This window comes from Python bivittatus, unplaced genomic scaffold, assembly GCF_059951505.1.
Source record: "Python bivittatus isolate LINGU-HERP-01145 unplaced genomic scaffold, Pbiv_v1 ctg000840_np1212, whole genome shotgun sequence".
Lineage (NCBI taxonomy): Eukaryota > Metazoa > Chordata > Lepidosauria > Squamata > Pythonidae > Python > Python bivittatus.
In genome coordinates, this window is record NW_028277113.1 from 43851354 (window position 1) to 43864456 (window position 13103).

A 13103-nucleotide genomic window follows, 5' to 3' on the forward strand; every position below is an offset into this window, starting at 1 on the left:
CCTTGCATGGTAGCATTCAACAATGAATTCATCTGAATTCAGTGAAAACCTTTATAGTGTATTAAGGAAGCTCCAACAGAAATTAAGGAGAGTATAAAGTATTTAATCAGATGAATCAAAAGTAACCTTGTACAATATTTGTACACAATAAATTATATTTGGTTCTGAATGGACACAACCATATATAACTTTTAATAATTATAATAGTAAAAGCTTGAAAATCTTGGTTACAATTTAACTTATACAAACACCATTCCTGAAGGGAACAAATTGATTCTTCCATTTTTTATCTATGTTTTATCAAAATTATTTTTATCAAAAAAATTATCAAAAAAAATTATCAAACACTATCCCAACTCCAGTTAACAGATGAAGGTTAAACTCTGAGTGTTCATGAGAATATTTAGAGATATATATGTATAAGTATTGGGAGTGTATGTATGTGTGTGTGTATCCATTAAAATTCAATGTAAATATACAAGGGCATGGTGAGATTTTCTTTCTGGGTTATGTTCCATTTTCCTTTCCAAGCTTTGATTTGCTGGATTGGTCAACCTTGAACAACAAGAAAAAAAAATTCCTCTGAATAAAAATGTCTGTAATGTAAAAATAGGAAATGTTGCAGTTATATTCGCTGTTGAAATAAAATCCATCTAATTGCTATTCTGGTGTGACAAAGTACCCATTGCTAAGTAAAATGTCTGTTGTATTTCAATATGTGAAAATATGTTGAAGAACTCTGCTTATATCTGCAAGTAAAGTTATTAGCTAAGTCCTACTAGTCTTTGTGGAATTTGGAGATAACAGCATGGACCTATTTAAACCATTGATTCTGCATGATTTACTGTTGTTGCTTTTGTTAAAATCTCCTTTGTTGGCTGTACATAAATTAGGAAAATGTTCTTGTTGGGATCGTGACACAGAACATTGACTTCTTGCCTGTTTATTTCCAGACTGCTTTTAGAATGAGTAAAACATCTTCAACCAATAACTCGGTGATTCAACCCCACAGTTCACAGAGTGAACAGTCTTTATCTGTGCGCCCCTCCAATGTCATTGAACCTGTTGTGGCCAAACGGATCTGCTTTTACAAGAGTGGAGACCCTCAGTTTAATGGAATCAAAATGGTTGTCAATAGCCGTTCTTTCAAATCATTTGATGCCCTGCTTGACAACTTGTCAAAAAGAGTTCCACTGCCTTTTGGAGTAAGGAATATCACTACACCAAGAGGGATACACAATATCAATAATTTGGAAGACCTTGAAGATGGGAAGTCATACATTTGTTCCCAGCAAAGAAAAATCAAACCCATTAATTTGGAGATGGCCAGAAGAAAGCCATTGCCATGGCAGATTAGCAGGCCCATCAGTGCTCACCGTAGGGCTATACAGTTAACTAGAGAGAGTGAAGGGAGTCTGTTCCAACGTGGTAGCACCATACGACTAAGCACCCCTAAGAAACTGCTTGTTTTCAGAAATGGCAATGTAAGAATCCGGTGCACAGTTGTCTTGGGTAAAAAGAACACACAAAATTTTGAGGCCTTTCTGGACCATGTCAGTGAATTAATGCAGTACTCAGTGTTGAAATTATATACTACTGATGGAAGAAAGGTAAGACAAATATATGATAAGAATCAGAAACGTTTGTCTTTTTGTGGAGTTGGGAGAGGGGCTTCTTGTGAATAATTACAGACATAGAGCTACTAGATCTGAACTGCAAAAATTCATACAGCCCTTAGATGGCAACAAAGGGATACATAAAACTTTCTGATGCATTTAGTGGTCATCCAGATTTTTGCAGATCAGACCTAATAGCAATACTGGAACACAAACTGATACAGATAATGCTCTTCAGTAGAGTTACTTTTACTGTCATGTCAAATATATAATTGTCAAGCCTAGCCCAAGGAACTCCAAGAGACAATGCCAATTCAGTCCAGCTATGTTTATTAGCTACAACCTCTAGCAAGAATTTTCCCAGACTAAAACCCCAGTTCCCAAAGTCCTCCAGCCACAACAGTGTGAATTCCTCAGGGAGCTGCCAGTCTCATCCTCTTGTTCCTCCCATGCGGTTCTGGCGAGCTAAGAAAATGTTTGTCTCCCTGAGCTTGGCCTTCATAATTCCATTCCATCACAATAATAAATCAAGAGACTACTGCCTATAGGATGGAGGGAAAAGTAATGGATTTTCAATGAAAACCTGACACTTCACTACCTTCCAAGCTTTATTCAAATCACCCTTCACTAGCATATCTTTGTAAAAATAGTAACTAAGTAGGCCATCAAAAGGGAAACACTTTCACCACCTTCCCTTATAACTCAAATATGGGAATTGAAGCATATTGATTGGTCAACCAGCTTTTCTAATTTTACTAAAACTACTTTTACTTAGCTTTTGCTGCTAGTAAGTCAACTTCTTATATTTCAGCACCCATATGTTTCTGCCTATTATTAAATTGTTCACTACAGAGATCAAGAAAAGTGGTCTGCCACCTTTCTGAGCCTTTTACATTTCAGATGGTTGAGTTATTTTGTTTTACATTCACTAGGCCCTAGTAGATGTTTCACTATTAAAGAACATGAAAATCTTAGAAGCACAAAGTAAGGAGGTCATGGTATATGCAAAGAACAAGCTTTCTCTTAATCTGCACCTTTCTGTCCTACTTCAGCTTTGTATTCTTGCTAAGAAGCTTTTCCAGGGCATCTACAGGAGTGTCCTCAATCTTACTACTTGAAGTTAGCCACATCATAATCTCTTAAAGGCTATACCATACTTAGGCTCCTCATGAGGCATAATTCTTTTTTTTTCCCCTACAAAGACCTGAAGCAATTCCATTTCTCTGACCACATTTTTGTTTTGCCCCAGAAAGAAAGCACAAAAGTAAGTCCCTTCACCAATTAGTATCTTTTGGACTAATCTTGTGACATAGAAAAACAATGATTCTGAGGGCAAATTATTGTTACATATACTGCTGTGCATTAAAATTGCATATAATTCTGTGTATTACAGAACTCTGTGCAATTTTTTAAAAAAGAAATCACTAAGGTGTTCTTAAAATTAATTGGCAGGGGAAGAGTGAGGCTGTCACCCCTCCTCCCATCACTATTACATAGAAAATGACAGCTTGACAAAGCTCTTTTTAAAATTAAAACTGAGGATTTGTTTTATGTTTTTGCCTCTAACATATATTTAGGCTCACATTGTTTGTACATGCTAAACATACCAGTTTTTTAAATTTTGAAAATGATTGATTGTGAAACTGAGCCATAATGAGACCCCCAAAGCTGTAACCTTGAGTTCTAGCTGCAAACATTCCCGTGTTCTTTAGTGTAGACAGCAACACACACACACACACACATACCCCTTGCAAACACAGAAATTCCTTATTACTTCATAGGAGTGAGCAAAGTTGTACAGGCAGAGAAGGTCTAGCCATCTCTAAATGCTTCCCTGAGTTCTGTTCTCCTTCAGATTTCTGTTTATCGAAGAAGATGCCTGAAATATTTTAAGTTTTCTTTTCCAGGATGGTTGTAGTAAAGCTTTGATGAATATTTCATATGCAATATTCCTTTTTCAAACAAACAAACAAAAGGTTACTACTGTGGTGACAGAAGAGATGCATTTTAATTATGATTTAGGGCTGTAAAATCTCTTTTAAATATTAATTATGATTAGGGCTGTAACATTTCATTTAAAAACCTTAATAGTTACATGAACTTCTTTTTCATATTAAGGTTAGACAGCATGATACCTACCAGCACTGCTGTATTCACAGATACCACCTGCTAGACACATTCTTGCTGAAATAAACCTGTAGTTTATTTCTTCTTAAAGTTTTAAAATGAGAATATTTCAGTTATCCAACATCTTTTTCTGTAGAACTTCTCTGGTTCCCAGGGAGATTTAAAGGAAGTAGAGATAGGTAACAGCTGGAAAATAGAGCATTGCTTTGACGTATTCATTTCCCCCTCTTAATAAAAGGAAAGAAATGACAGATCAGCCTTGAGAAGGGAAAAGCCTAGAAGCAGAGGCACTGGTGTGCTGGAGAGGGCTCACAAGAGCTGATGGAATTCTGGAAATTTGTGATCTGGTTGAGAGCAGACTGTACTTAGTGTGCCAATCAGCTGTTCCATGGCTAGTGGTGCTGTGGCAGCCATGGAGTCAGCAGAGCCCACTGAGCAGAGATGACCAAGGAAGAGCTGGAGCATATGAATCCAGTGGAAGAATAAGTGGTACAACCAAATAAAGCATGAAGACCAGGGTTGTGGTGATGCAATCTGAGAATATCCAAAAGTCCAAGAAGGAAGCACAGAGAATGTGGCTAAGAGTGGAAGAAGTTCTTTTTCTCTTGGTGTGTCTGTGCAACACTCTGAGCTAAGTGTGCCATGTATCCAATGTGTGAAGCTAGGTTAGTGTTAACATTATTTCCCCCATCACCAGCACTGGATATGTTGTGCAAGCCTAGGCAATTGTTGGTTTATAATTCAGGGTATTGTGCCAGCCCAAACTATGGACTAATTTAGTAACCGTGTTAAATCTGTTATATAAGTACAGCCAGTGTGTTTTGGGGATATTTTCTGATAGTTATATGTGAGTGAATGAGAAAGAAAGGTTGGGGGCAGCAACCCAGAAAGAGGGTTGATTTAATTATCAGTTGCTTCTTCTCCAGGTCTCCAACCTTCAGGCTCTGATGTTGTGTTCTGGAGCTGTTGTGGCTGCAGGGAGAGAACCCTTTAAGGCCGGCAATTATGACCCTCGGAGGTATTCCTTGCCTGGAAGACAGCCCGGGGTCTCCAGTCGTGTATATCCTCGAGCAAATGTCAAGTCCGAAAGCAGAAAAAGTGAGTTCCTTACATTATACCCGCTTTTCCTCACCCTTTTTCATTATTTATAAGGTCCACCTTAGCATTAGGTAGAACAAATTGGCTAGCTCAGGAAACTAATTTTGGGTATCATGAAAAACACAACAAATGGTTAGTTACTTAATATGCTGTTGCTGCTACTGCTGAAAATGATTCAGCATTGGGGAGTTAGAGAAAGACAGGCAACAATGTTATTTTCTGCTTTAGGTGCCAAAATAATTTAACTTGCTTTGACTCTCCACTCTGAAATTGACAGAATGTGGAATGTCTTTTGTTGTCTTCAGAAAACTAGATATCTTTGGCTAAAACAATAAATGTTAAAAATAAACAAAGACCAGACAGGACATCACTAGCAGTCATCTGTCAATCACTTTGTTTCATCCTAATCCACTTTGCAGGATTGCTATAAGGGGGAACTATGTATGCTACCTTAAGCTCCTTGAAAATAGAGCAGGTGAAAAAAAAGTGGATAAACAAACAAGCAAATTAATAAATAGGGGAAATAAATGTATTAACATTCTATACCTGAGCAGCCTAACTATAGTCTAAATTGAATTTAAGCACTCTAGACAAAAACCTCAGAAGAACATTAAGTCTGTCGCAAAGTTTGCAGATTTCACTTGGTGTCCAGAAGCTTCCATAATACAAAATAGGACATCTAGGCTGTTAAATGTTACCATAAACCAACACTAATGGTCAGCAATAAAGTCATTGGTGCCACTCAAATCTGCCTTCTGTAGTCATCCATAGCACCAGGCATAATGGCAGTAGTTTCTCACCTTTGACAGCTTTCAGTCACCTTCCCTGTCCTTAAAGACAGAATTCAGAGTATTATGGAAGCAAGGATACCAACTGGTAACTGTGCAGGTAAACATAACTTGATTTTTTTTTTGTTCTTTTGAGTCAGTCTTGACTCCTAATGACTGCCTGGAGAAGTCCCTGCAGGTTTTCTGGCAAGGTTTTTTTCAGAAGTTGTTTGCCCTTACCTGCTTCCTAGGGCTGAGAGAGAGTGATTGACCCAAGGTCATCCAGCTGGCTACGTCCCTAAGGCAGGACTAGAACTCACAATCTCCTGATTTCTAGCCTAGTGCCTTAACCACTACACCAAACTGGTTCTCTAATTTGGTTTTAGCTGAACTTTTAACTGTTAATAGTTCCACACTAATGGCATTAAGTAATATAGCTGTACAATACTTTGGATTCCAAAAAGGTGCTTTGGAGCACTTGGGGGTTGAAATAAAGCATCTGCCCAACTCTTTAAGGCAGCTAGGTGATCCTGGGAAGAGGCACAGCTGCTTTAAAGAACAGTGGGCAAGCACCAGGTTTATGCTCCCACACTTTCTGAGTAAGTTTTTTTTTTTGGAATCAGATCTGAAAAATGCACAACCCTATTAATTAGATCTTTAAATAAATATGTGCAACATGAGATATATGTTAGGATTATGAGAAAAACAAGGTAATTTTTAGGCACTTCCTCTGATTCTGCTAAAAAAAAAAGAGAGAGAAAAGAATAAACAAATGAAATATAGTATGTTCACGTAGCCCCTGTTGGCAACTCCTTTCTCCACAGCTGCAGTGCAATCCTAGGAAAAGAAGAGCTTCTTTTAAGGCTTGACAACAAACGCTGAGTGAATGTTCTCACGTGCCTAGAAGCACTTTTATCTGAATCACTATGCACCCGGTGTATGTATGTGTGTGGGCTTGCATAGTTTACATACTCCCAGATTTCAATTAATATCAATTTATATAGCAGTGCATCTCACAATTGCTGAAGCAGTAAAAAGGAATTTCAGCCCTTTTATTATGAATGCTTCTCTTTTTAAATGATTGTTTTCCCTTGATTTAATGTTATCTGCATGTTTTGTACTAACAACAATTTTTTCTGTGCTTTCTTTTGTTTCTTTGCTACCTGTCTGCTGCCTTTGTTATGGATGCTTATGCTGGATGACTGTCTTCCACACTTTTAATCTAAACTTGTCATGTTGGGTACTTGCAATAAATTGCTTGAAAGTGAGCGGTGTTTGGATAGATTCAAGCTCCAGATCCCAGATGTTCTCTGGCTCTTCTTATAAGGACTATAGCAATGATAACAACTCAGACTCCTCTTTTGTACCTGACAATGACGTGGGCTCAGTAAAAAATTGTTTGCATACCGATGAAGATTCCTCTGTGGTGCATTCCACTGATGACATTGAAAAGTCTGTTCACCTTAATCAAGATGGCAGTATGACAGTTGAGATGCGAGTTCGATTCAAGATAAAAAAAGAGGAAACCATAAAATGGACCACTACTGTTAGTCATGCTGGCACTACAGCAGCCCTTGTAGAAGATCAAGTATCAGATCTGAATATTTTGACATATAGAAATCCCACAGAGGAGTTCAGGAGCCCTGAAGCTGATGTCCCAATGCAGCAAATCAGTACAAAAATGATCAATCAAAATTCCGCAAATCAGTTGGAAACTAGCGCTTATGACATCTGGCAGAATCCAGTCATGAACACAGAGTTGAGGCAGGAAAGAAATAATGATCTTAAGCCTAATTTCCATAGACCACCTACTCCTGGGCCTAGAAAAGTCAGACAAAAGAAAGCATTAGTTGAAACTGTTACAGTGGTATCAGACACAGCTGTCCAAAAAAAGATGGTAGGGCAATTTTCTATCAGTGAAGAAATGGACAATGGCAAAACCAAATCTAAACACTGTATGATCACTCATGCTAGCAGCCAGATATCAAGTGTTACTAATCCCCAAACTAGTGGAATAAACAATAATCATACAATGAATCAATCTCAGACTGACCAACAGGAGAAACAGAGGTTGAACAAAGACACAGTTAAAATGTCCTCTGATCTCTCTGAGGAGGATGGCTTATTACAGAATGTTTTAGAGAAATTGGTTGTTGAGAAAGGGTTACCTAACAGTTTAACATCTGAGGGTTATTCTAGTGTTGGACAAGGACAATCTTTAGTAAAGAATAATGCATCTGTACAGTATTTATCTAATAAATGTGATGCTATAGGACAAGAACTAAGTTCCTACAACAACCATTTAGAATTGTCCCAGTCAAAAAGTGAAGAAATGATATGTGACCAATGTCAGATACATCATTGCTCTTCATCATTGCCTACTAAAAGCAATAACACAACTTTTAAATATGCTCAAATTACTCCTGCAGTAACAGGATCGGATTATATTACTTCTACAGTCCTCTCTGATGAAAGCCAAGCTACATCATCTAATAGCAAAAAGAAAATGAAAAAGAAAAAGAATAAATTTTCTTTAGATATTATGAAACACAACGTAGGTTCCCCAAATGACTTGTATGACATTTCCATTGAAGGAACTACTGAGAAAAAAGTAAATACTGGCACAATTCACAACACAAGAGATACTATGAAGCATTCCTCTACCCAGTCAGCAGTTCATAAAAGAGGGCTTGCATTTCCTATTGGAAACTCTGATGCTGCTACTAAAACTGTAAACACCACAGGTGACTTATATAGCCAGGTTTCAATGAAAGTCCAGCAGAATGAATTAGAAGCTAACATAAAGAAAAATCTAAATAGTCAGTTGTCCCACCAAAAAAGCAAATATATGAAAGCTGAAGATCTACTATTAATAAAAGATAACACAAAACATGCATTTGAACAGATCAGAGAAGGGACATGTAAAGCTCTTAATGAAGTAGAACAATCACCAGCTTCATTGAAGCCTTTAACTGATGTAAGGAATGGTCAGAAGGCAGAAGATAAAAAGGAAAAGATTATTTCAAATAAGTCAATAAAATCATCATCAAAACACAAAGAAGTGAAAAAGAAGAAAAAATCGGAAAGTGCTGCAGGTAATAAAGTTAAGGTATTGGATGAAAGAAAAACATTGGATACTTTGGGGCATGCAGACTTTACCGATGAGATTACAGAACATTCTCTTGAAAACTACATTCAAAGCTGGTTGCAAAATGTATTTCCAAAGGCTGTGAGGCCCCCAAAGCACTGGGTTCCTATAAATTCAATTGACAAAAGAACACATCACCTGACAGTTAAAGCGTTCTTAAATAAGGAAAGTAAAGAAACTGGGAGGAATAGTATTCCTGAAAATCAACAACCCAAGGATACATTAAATAATCTCAGTGAAATGCAAGCTTTGGAAGAATCAGTTAAAGAATTATATGAAACGCACACCGACTGCTTAAGAAATGTTGAGGGAAGCTTGAAAGATGAAGCCAAATATTTATTAACATCAGATATCCAGGATAAAACAAAACTATCCATGTGTGATATCACACATAAAAATAATAAGAAGCTTCAGGAAGAAACTGATCATGCAAGGGGTAATTCAGAAATGAATGCTCATGTTGATCCCAAAGCCATCCTAGGAAGTGATGTGCAGAAAAATTGCAAAAGTAGTCTTTTGCTACATAAGTTGAAATCAGCAATTTCCAATTTTGAAGAAAACAAAATTGGATGCCTTAAAAATTTAAATTGTCTTTCAGATATTTTTTCCTCTTCTCTCCTTGGATCTTCTTCTAGTCTCCTGCTAGTTTGGCTCCTACTAAACCTGAAAGAAAGTTTGCCTAATATAAATAAAGACGACATGGTAGGAACTAGTTGCAGTTGTTCAGAAATCTTTATGCTATTACAATATTTGAAACAGATTGCAGCTAAAGAAGAAGATGAAGACTTAATGACAGCTGCTTCTAAAATGCAGGACTGCACAGCAAACTGTTTAATATTCTCTGGGATGCAAATAGAAAAACAGGAATTAACATATTGCCAAGAAAATATTTCTCTGATTGAAACTAAAAATATACCAGACCCTGAAGAACAGGAAAAACTAAACAAGAATTTAATCCTGAATGACAGTTTGAATTCTGAAGATGTTTTAGATGCAAAAGAGCTAGCAGAAGACTTACAGAGCAACTGTGAGGAACAGAAAAAATGCAGCAGGCCAGCAGAAATTTCAGATATGAATGAATTGGTTGTGATACAAAATCTGAACCACGCCAAAGCACAGTCAGGTAACATGGCTTCAAATGAGGAGTTTCTCAAAGAAAACGAGGCTATTCCATTGCAAGAATTAGAGGAAAACATTCCAGACCCATCACTGAATAATGAAAAGCCTGAGATATCTGAAGAATCTAATACAACCACTTTCAGCACTAGCATTCATACTAAAGGGCAGATTTTTGATCTAGAAACTTCAGAATTAGATGATAAAGAATTAAACAGCTCAGAAAAGCAAAAATATACAGCATCATTATGTAAAAAGGAAAATTCAGATGAGAATCTTACTTCAGCTATTAAAAATATTACCATTGAGAACCATGTAGAAAATTGTATAAAGGACAATCTAGAGGAAGATGATCCTTCAGTGGAAACTTCAGATCAATTACCAATAACTTCACCACTACCATTCCTTTATGATATGCCAATCAGTACTGAAGATAAGAAATCCAGAGTGAAATTAATAGTAAAGAAACTTGAGTGTGGATCCCATTCAAATGCTTCTTTGGAGTTGAAAAAAATCATTGAAAGTCCAGGCACATCTGATTATCAACCAGAAACTGATGAAAGTGACTGCAGGTCCAGGCCTTCTAGTGACTTGTCCGATGAAAGTACAGATGAAGCAATATATGAAAAAGGGTTCAATAAAGGCTATGTGAAAAGAACTATTGAACGACTTTATGGTAAAGCAGAAGCTGCATTTAAACCCATATCCAAGCCTGGTTGTCCATATTTGGCTCAGATGATATCCAAAGATACAGAACTTCCCTTACATGTAATCAGTGATAAAATCTCTTTGTTTGGTCAAGCTCATAATGCATGGCCCAGTGATAAAGTAGCTTCTTCATTAATATCATATGACATCCATGATTTAAATACAACCAGCAATGAAAATTTTATTTCGCCAACACCCAAATTCAGCCTTAAGGGGAAAGAAACATATTATAATAATGATTGTTCAGTGCAAAATGCTAACCAACACAGTGAGTGTAAGGCCCAGATTGCTGAAGATGAAGGGACACTGATCGATAAAGGAAAATGGCTTCTTAAAGAAAACCATTTAATAAGAAGATCGCCTCCTGAGAACACTGGAATGTATGGCGATATGGATACGACATCAGCTGATACTTTTTTTGACAATCATAGTAGTGATGCTCCATACTCTCATTTGGAGAATACGGAACTGCAGTCAGCATTCAAAGAAATATCATCTTCTGACTTGGAAGATATGGCAAAGGCTTGTGGCAATGAAGGCAATTACTTCAACATGCCTCGTGATTCAGAGCTTTTTCCTGATGTTCCAGGTATAAAACACAACAGCCAAAATAATAGCATTTTGCCCTTTGAGGCTACAAGGAAGGAATACGACACTTCCTCAGAACTTTGCACAAACAGCTATTCCCCAGCATTTACAATGGTAGAATTTAAATTACCTGACAATCGAATACATCCTCTAGATCAGATTTCAGACAATGCTCCAGTTCAGACCCAGCCGGGTAGGAATGCTACTTCAAACAGGAATAGGCCTGAGGCTCAAGATTCTTTAGATAAACTCCATGCTATTTGTGGACAACACTGCCCCATATTGACAGCCCTCATAAAGCCAGTGAACGAGCAGATCAGAGGATGTGCTTATCAAAAAGCCTCTGATATTGAGAACCAAAACTGGCTACCGTACTTGATAAATACTCCATATTCCATACGGCAAGACAAATCTATAATTGAACTTGGCAGACCTCATGTGCAGATGAAGATCAGCTGCATTCATAAGATTTCAAATAATATTTTTGGCAGATGTTATACTGAGAACATCTTAGATATTACAAATTATAATAATTTTAAGTTACCCTTATCTCTAAACTCTCTTCATGGTGTCATGAAGGTTACTAAAGGAATGCTGGCAAAGCCAGAGGTATACAAGAATCATGAAAGTAGCACAAGGAAAGATGCTGTAGATGGGGTAACACTAGAACACAGTAAGAATTTATCTAGCTATCAAAGCACAAGAAGTAATGCCAATCAATTTGTTGGGAAAACAAAGACTCCTTTATTAGAGCTTGTTACAGCAAGTAGGAAAAGTGAAGCTTATTACTATCAAAGGAGTTTCATAAAAATGACTCACTGGAAAATAACTGTATATCTGAAAGATAGAAATGCTCTGTCATTGCAACTTTTAGTAATATTTAAACAGAAACCATCATTCAACAGAAATTATTTTTGCTTCCTTGTTTTTCTCAGTATTCTTACCTCTTTTCTGTAGCAAATACAGACTTTTCAGACAAGAAGTTCAGGTAATATTACAATAAAGATATATTATTTGTGTCTAAAATCTATCTGAAGATTAAATTGCAAAGCTGCATAGCTTTCTGAGCATGACAGAAAAAGAACTGTGATATAGAATAGATATCCGCATGCTAGTTGACAAAGAGCAAATGATAGCTGAATTGATATCTGAATAATGGATTCACTGAAAAGGTAGAAGACAAAAGTTCATCTTATCAACTTAACATTGCCAATTCCAGCTTAAAACAATCCTGGAAATTCTCTCATCCAGTAACATTTACGTGTGATACACTAGTATACATTTGTGCACATATGTGTTTAAATATATATTGCACACTCTCAAAATACCCAGAACAAAAAATAAAATCAAATTGACTAAAATTAACCTCCTATAAAATAAAATTAATTGATCCTCCAACTGCAGATACCAACCATTCTTTTTTTACGCACAGAAATACACCCTACACACACAGTTTCCCTTCCTCCTTTGAGGAAGGAGGAGGAGGAGGGGAGGAAGAGGAAGAAATGAATGGATATGGGGTGAGGGGAAAGAGTAGCAGCTGCATTTGGAAATGCAGAAAAGAGAAAGAAGAGCAAAACTAGATAGAAATTAGGTGATGGGAAGAGGCAACTCAACAGGGGAGAAAAGATGAGAGAGAAACCCTATTTAGGTATTGGCAGCTGCCTGAACTGAAAATAAGTTCCTCCAAGCACAAATTCAATTATCTGTAGCTCGATTAATTCAGGTGAAAAAGCAGTGGTACAAGTATTCCAGCAAGTGAAGTAATTTTCAGTTTGGAACCATTATATATCCATGAACATGAGGGAGAAGACTTTCTGTACTTTACTCAGAAACTTAGTCTACCAGAGGGAAGGTGGTTCACTTCCCTGATAGCAGGGAGTCTACAGTTGGTTCTTTACATAACTGATTGAATCTTTATCAGTAAAGAAACAA

The 13103-nt window shown here is 36.9% G+C and overlaps 1 protein-coding gene across 1 annotated transcript in view; it reads left to right on the forward strand.

Annotated features, from left to right (window-relative positions):
* The first annotated feature begins 965 nt into the window (after positions 1 to 965).
* Positions 966 to 13103, forward strand: part of RP1 (RP1 axonemal microtubule associated) — a 194824-nt gene continuing 182686 nt past the window's right edge. Inside the window, exons 1-2 of the mRNA XM_088130611.1 lie at positions 966 to 1610; positions 4670 to 4841. Coding sequence (XP_087986737.1) covers positions 966 to 1610; positions 4670 to 4841 — 817 coding nt within the window. The remainder of the gene's footprint in view (positions 1611 to 4669; positions 4842 to 13103) is intronic.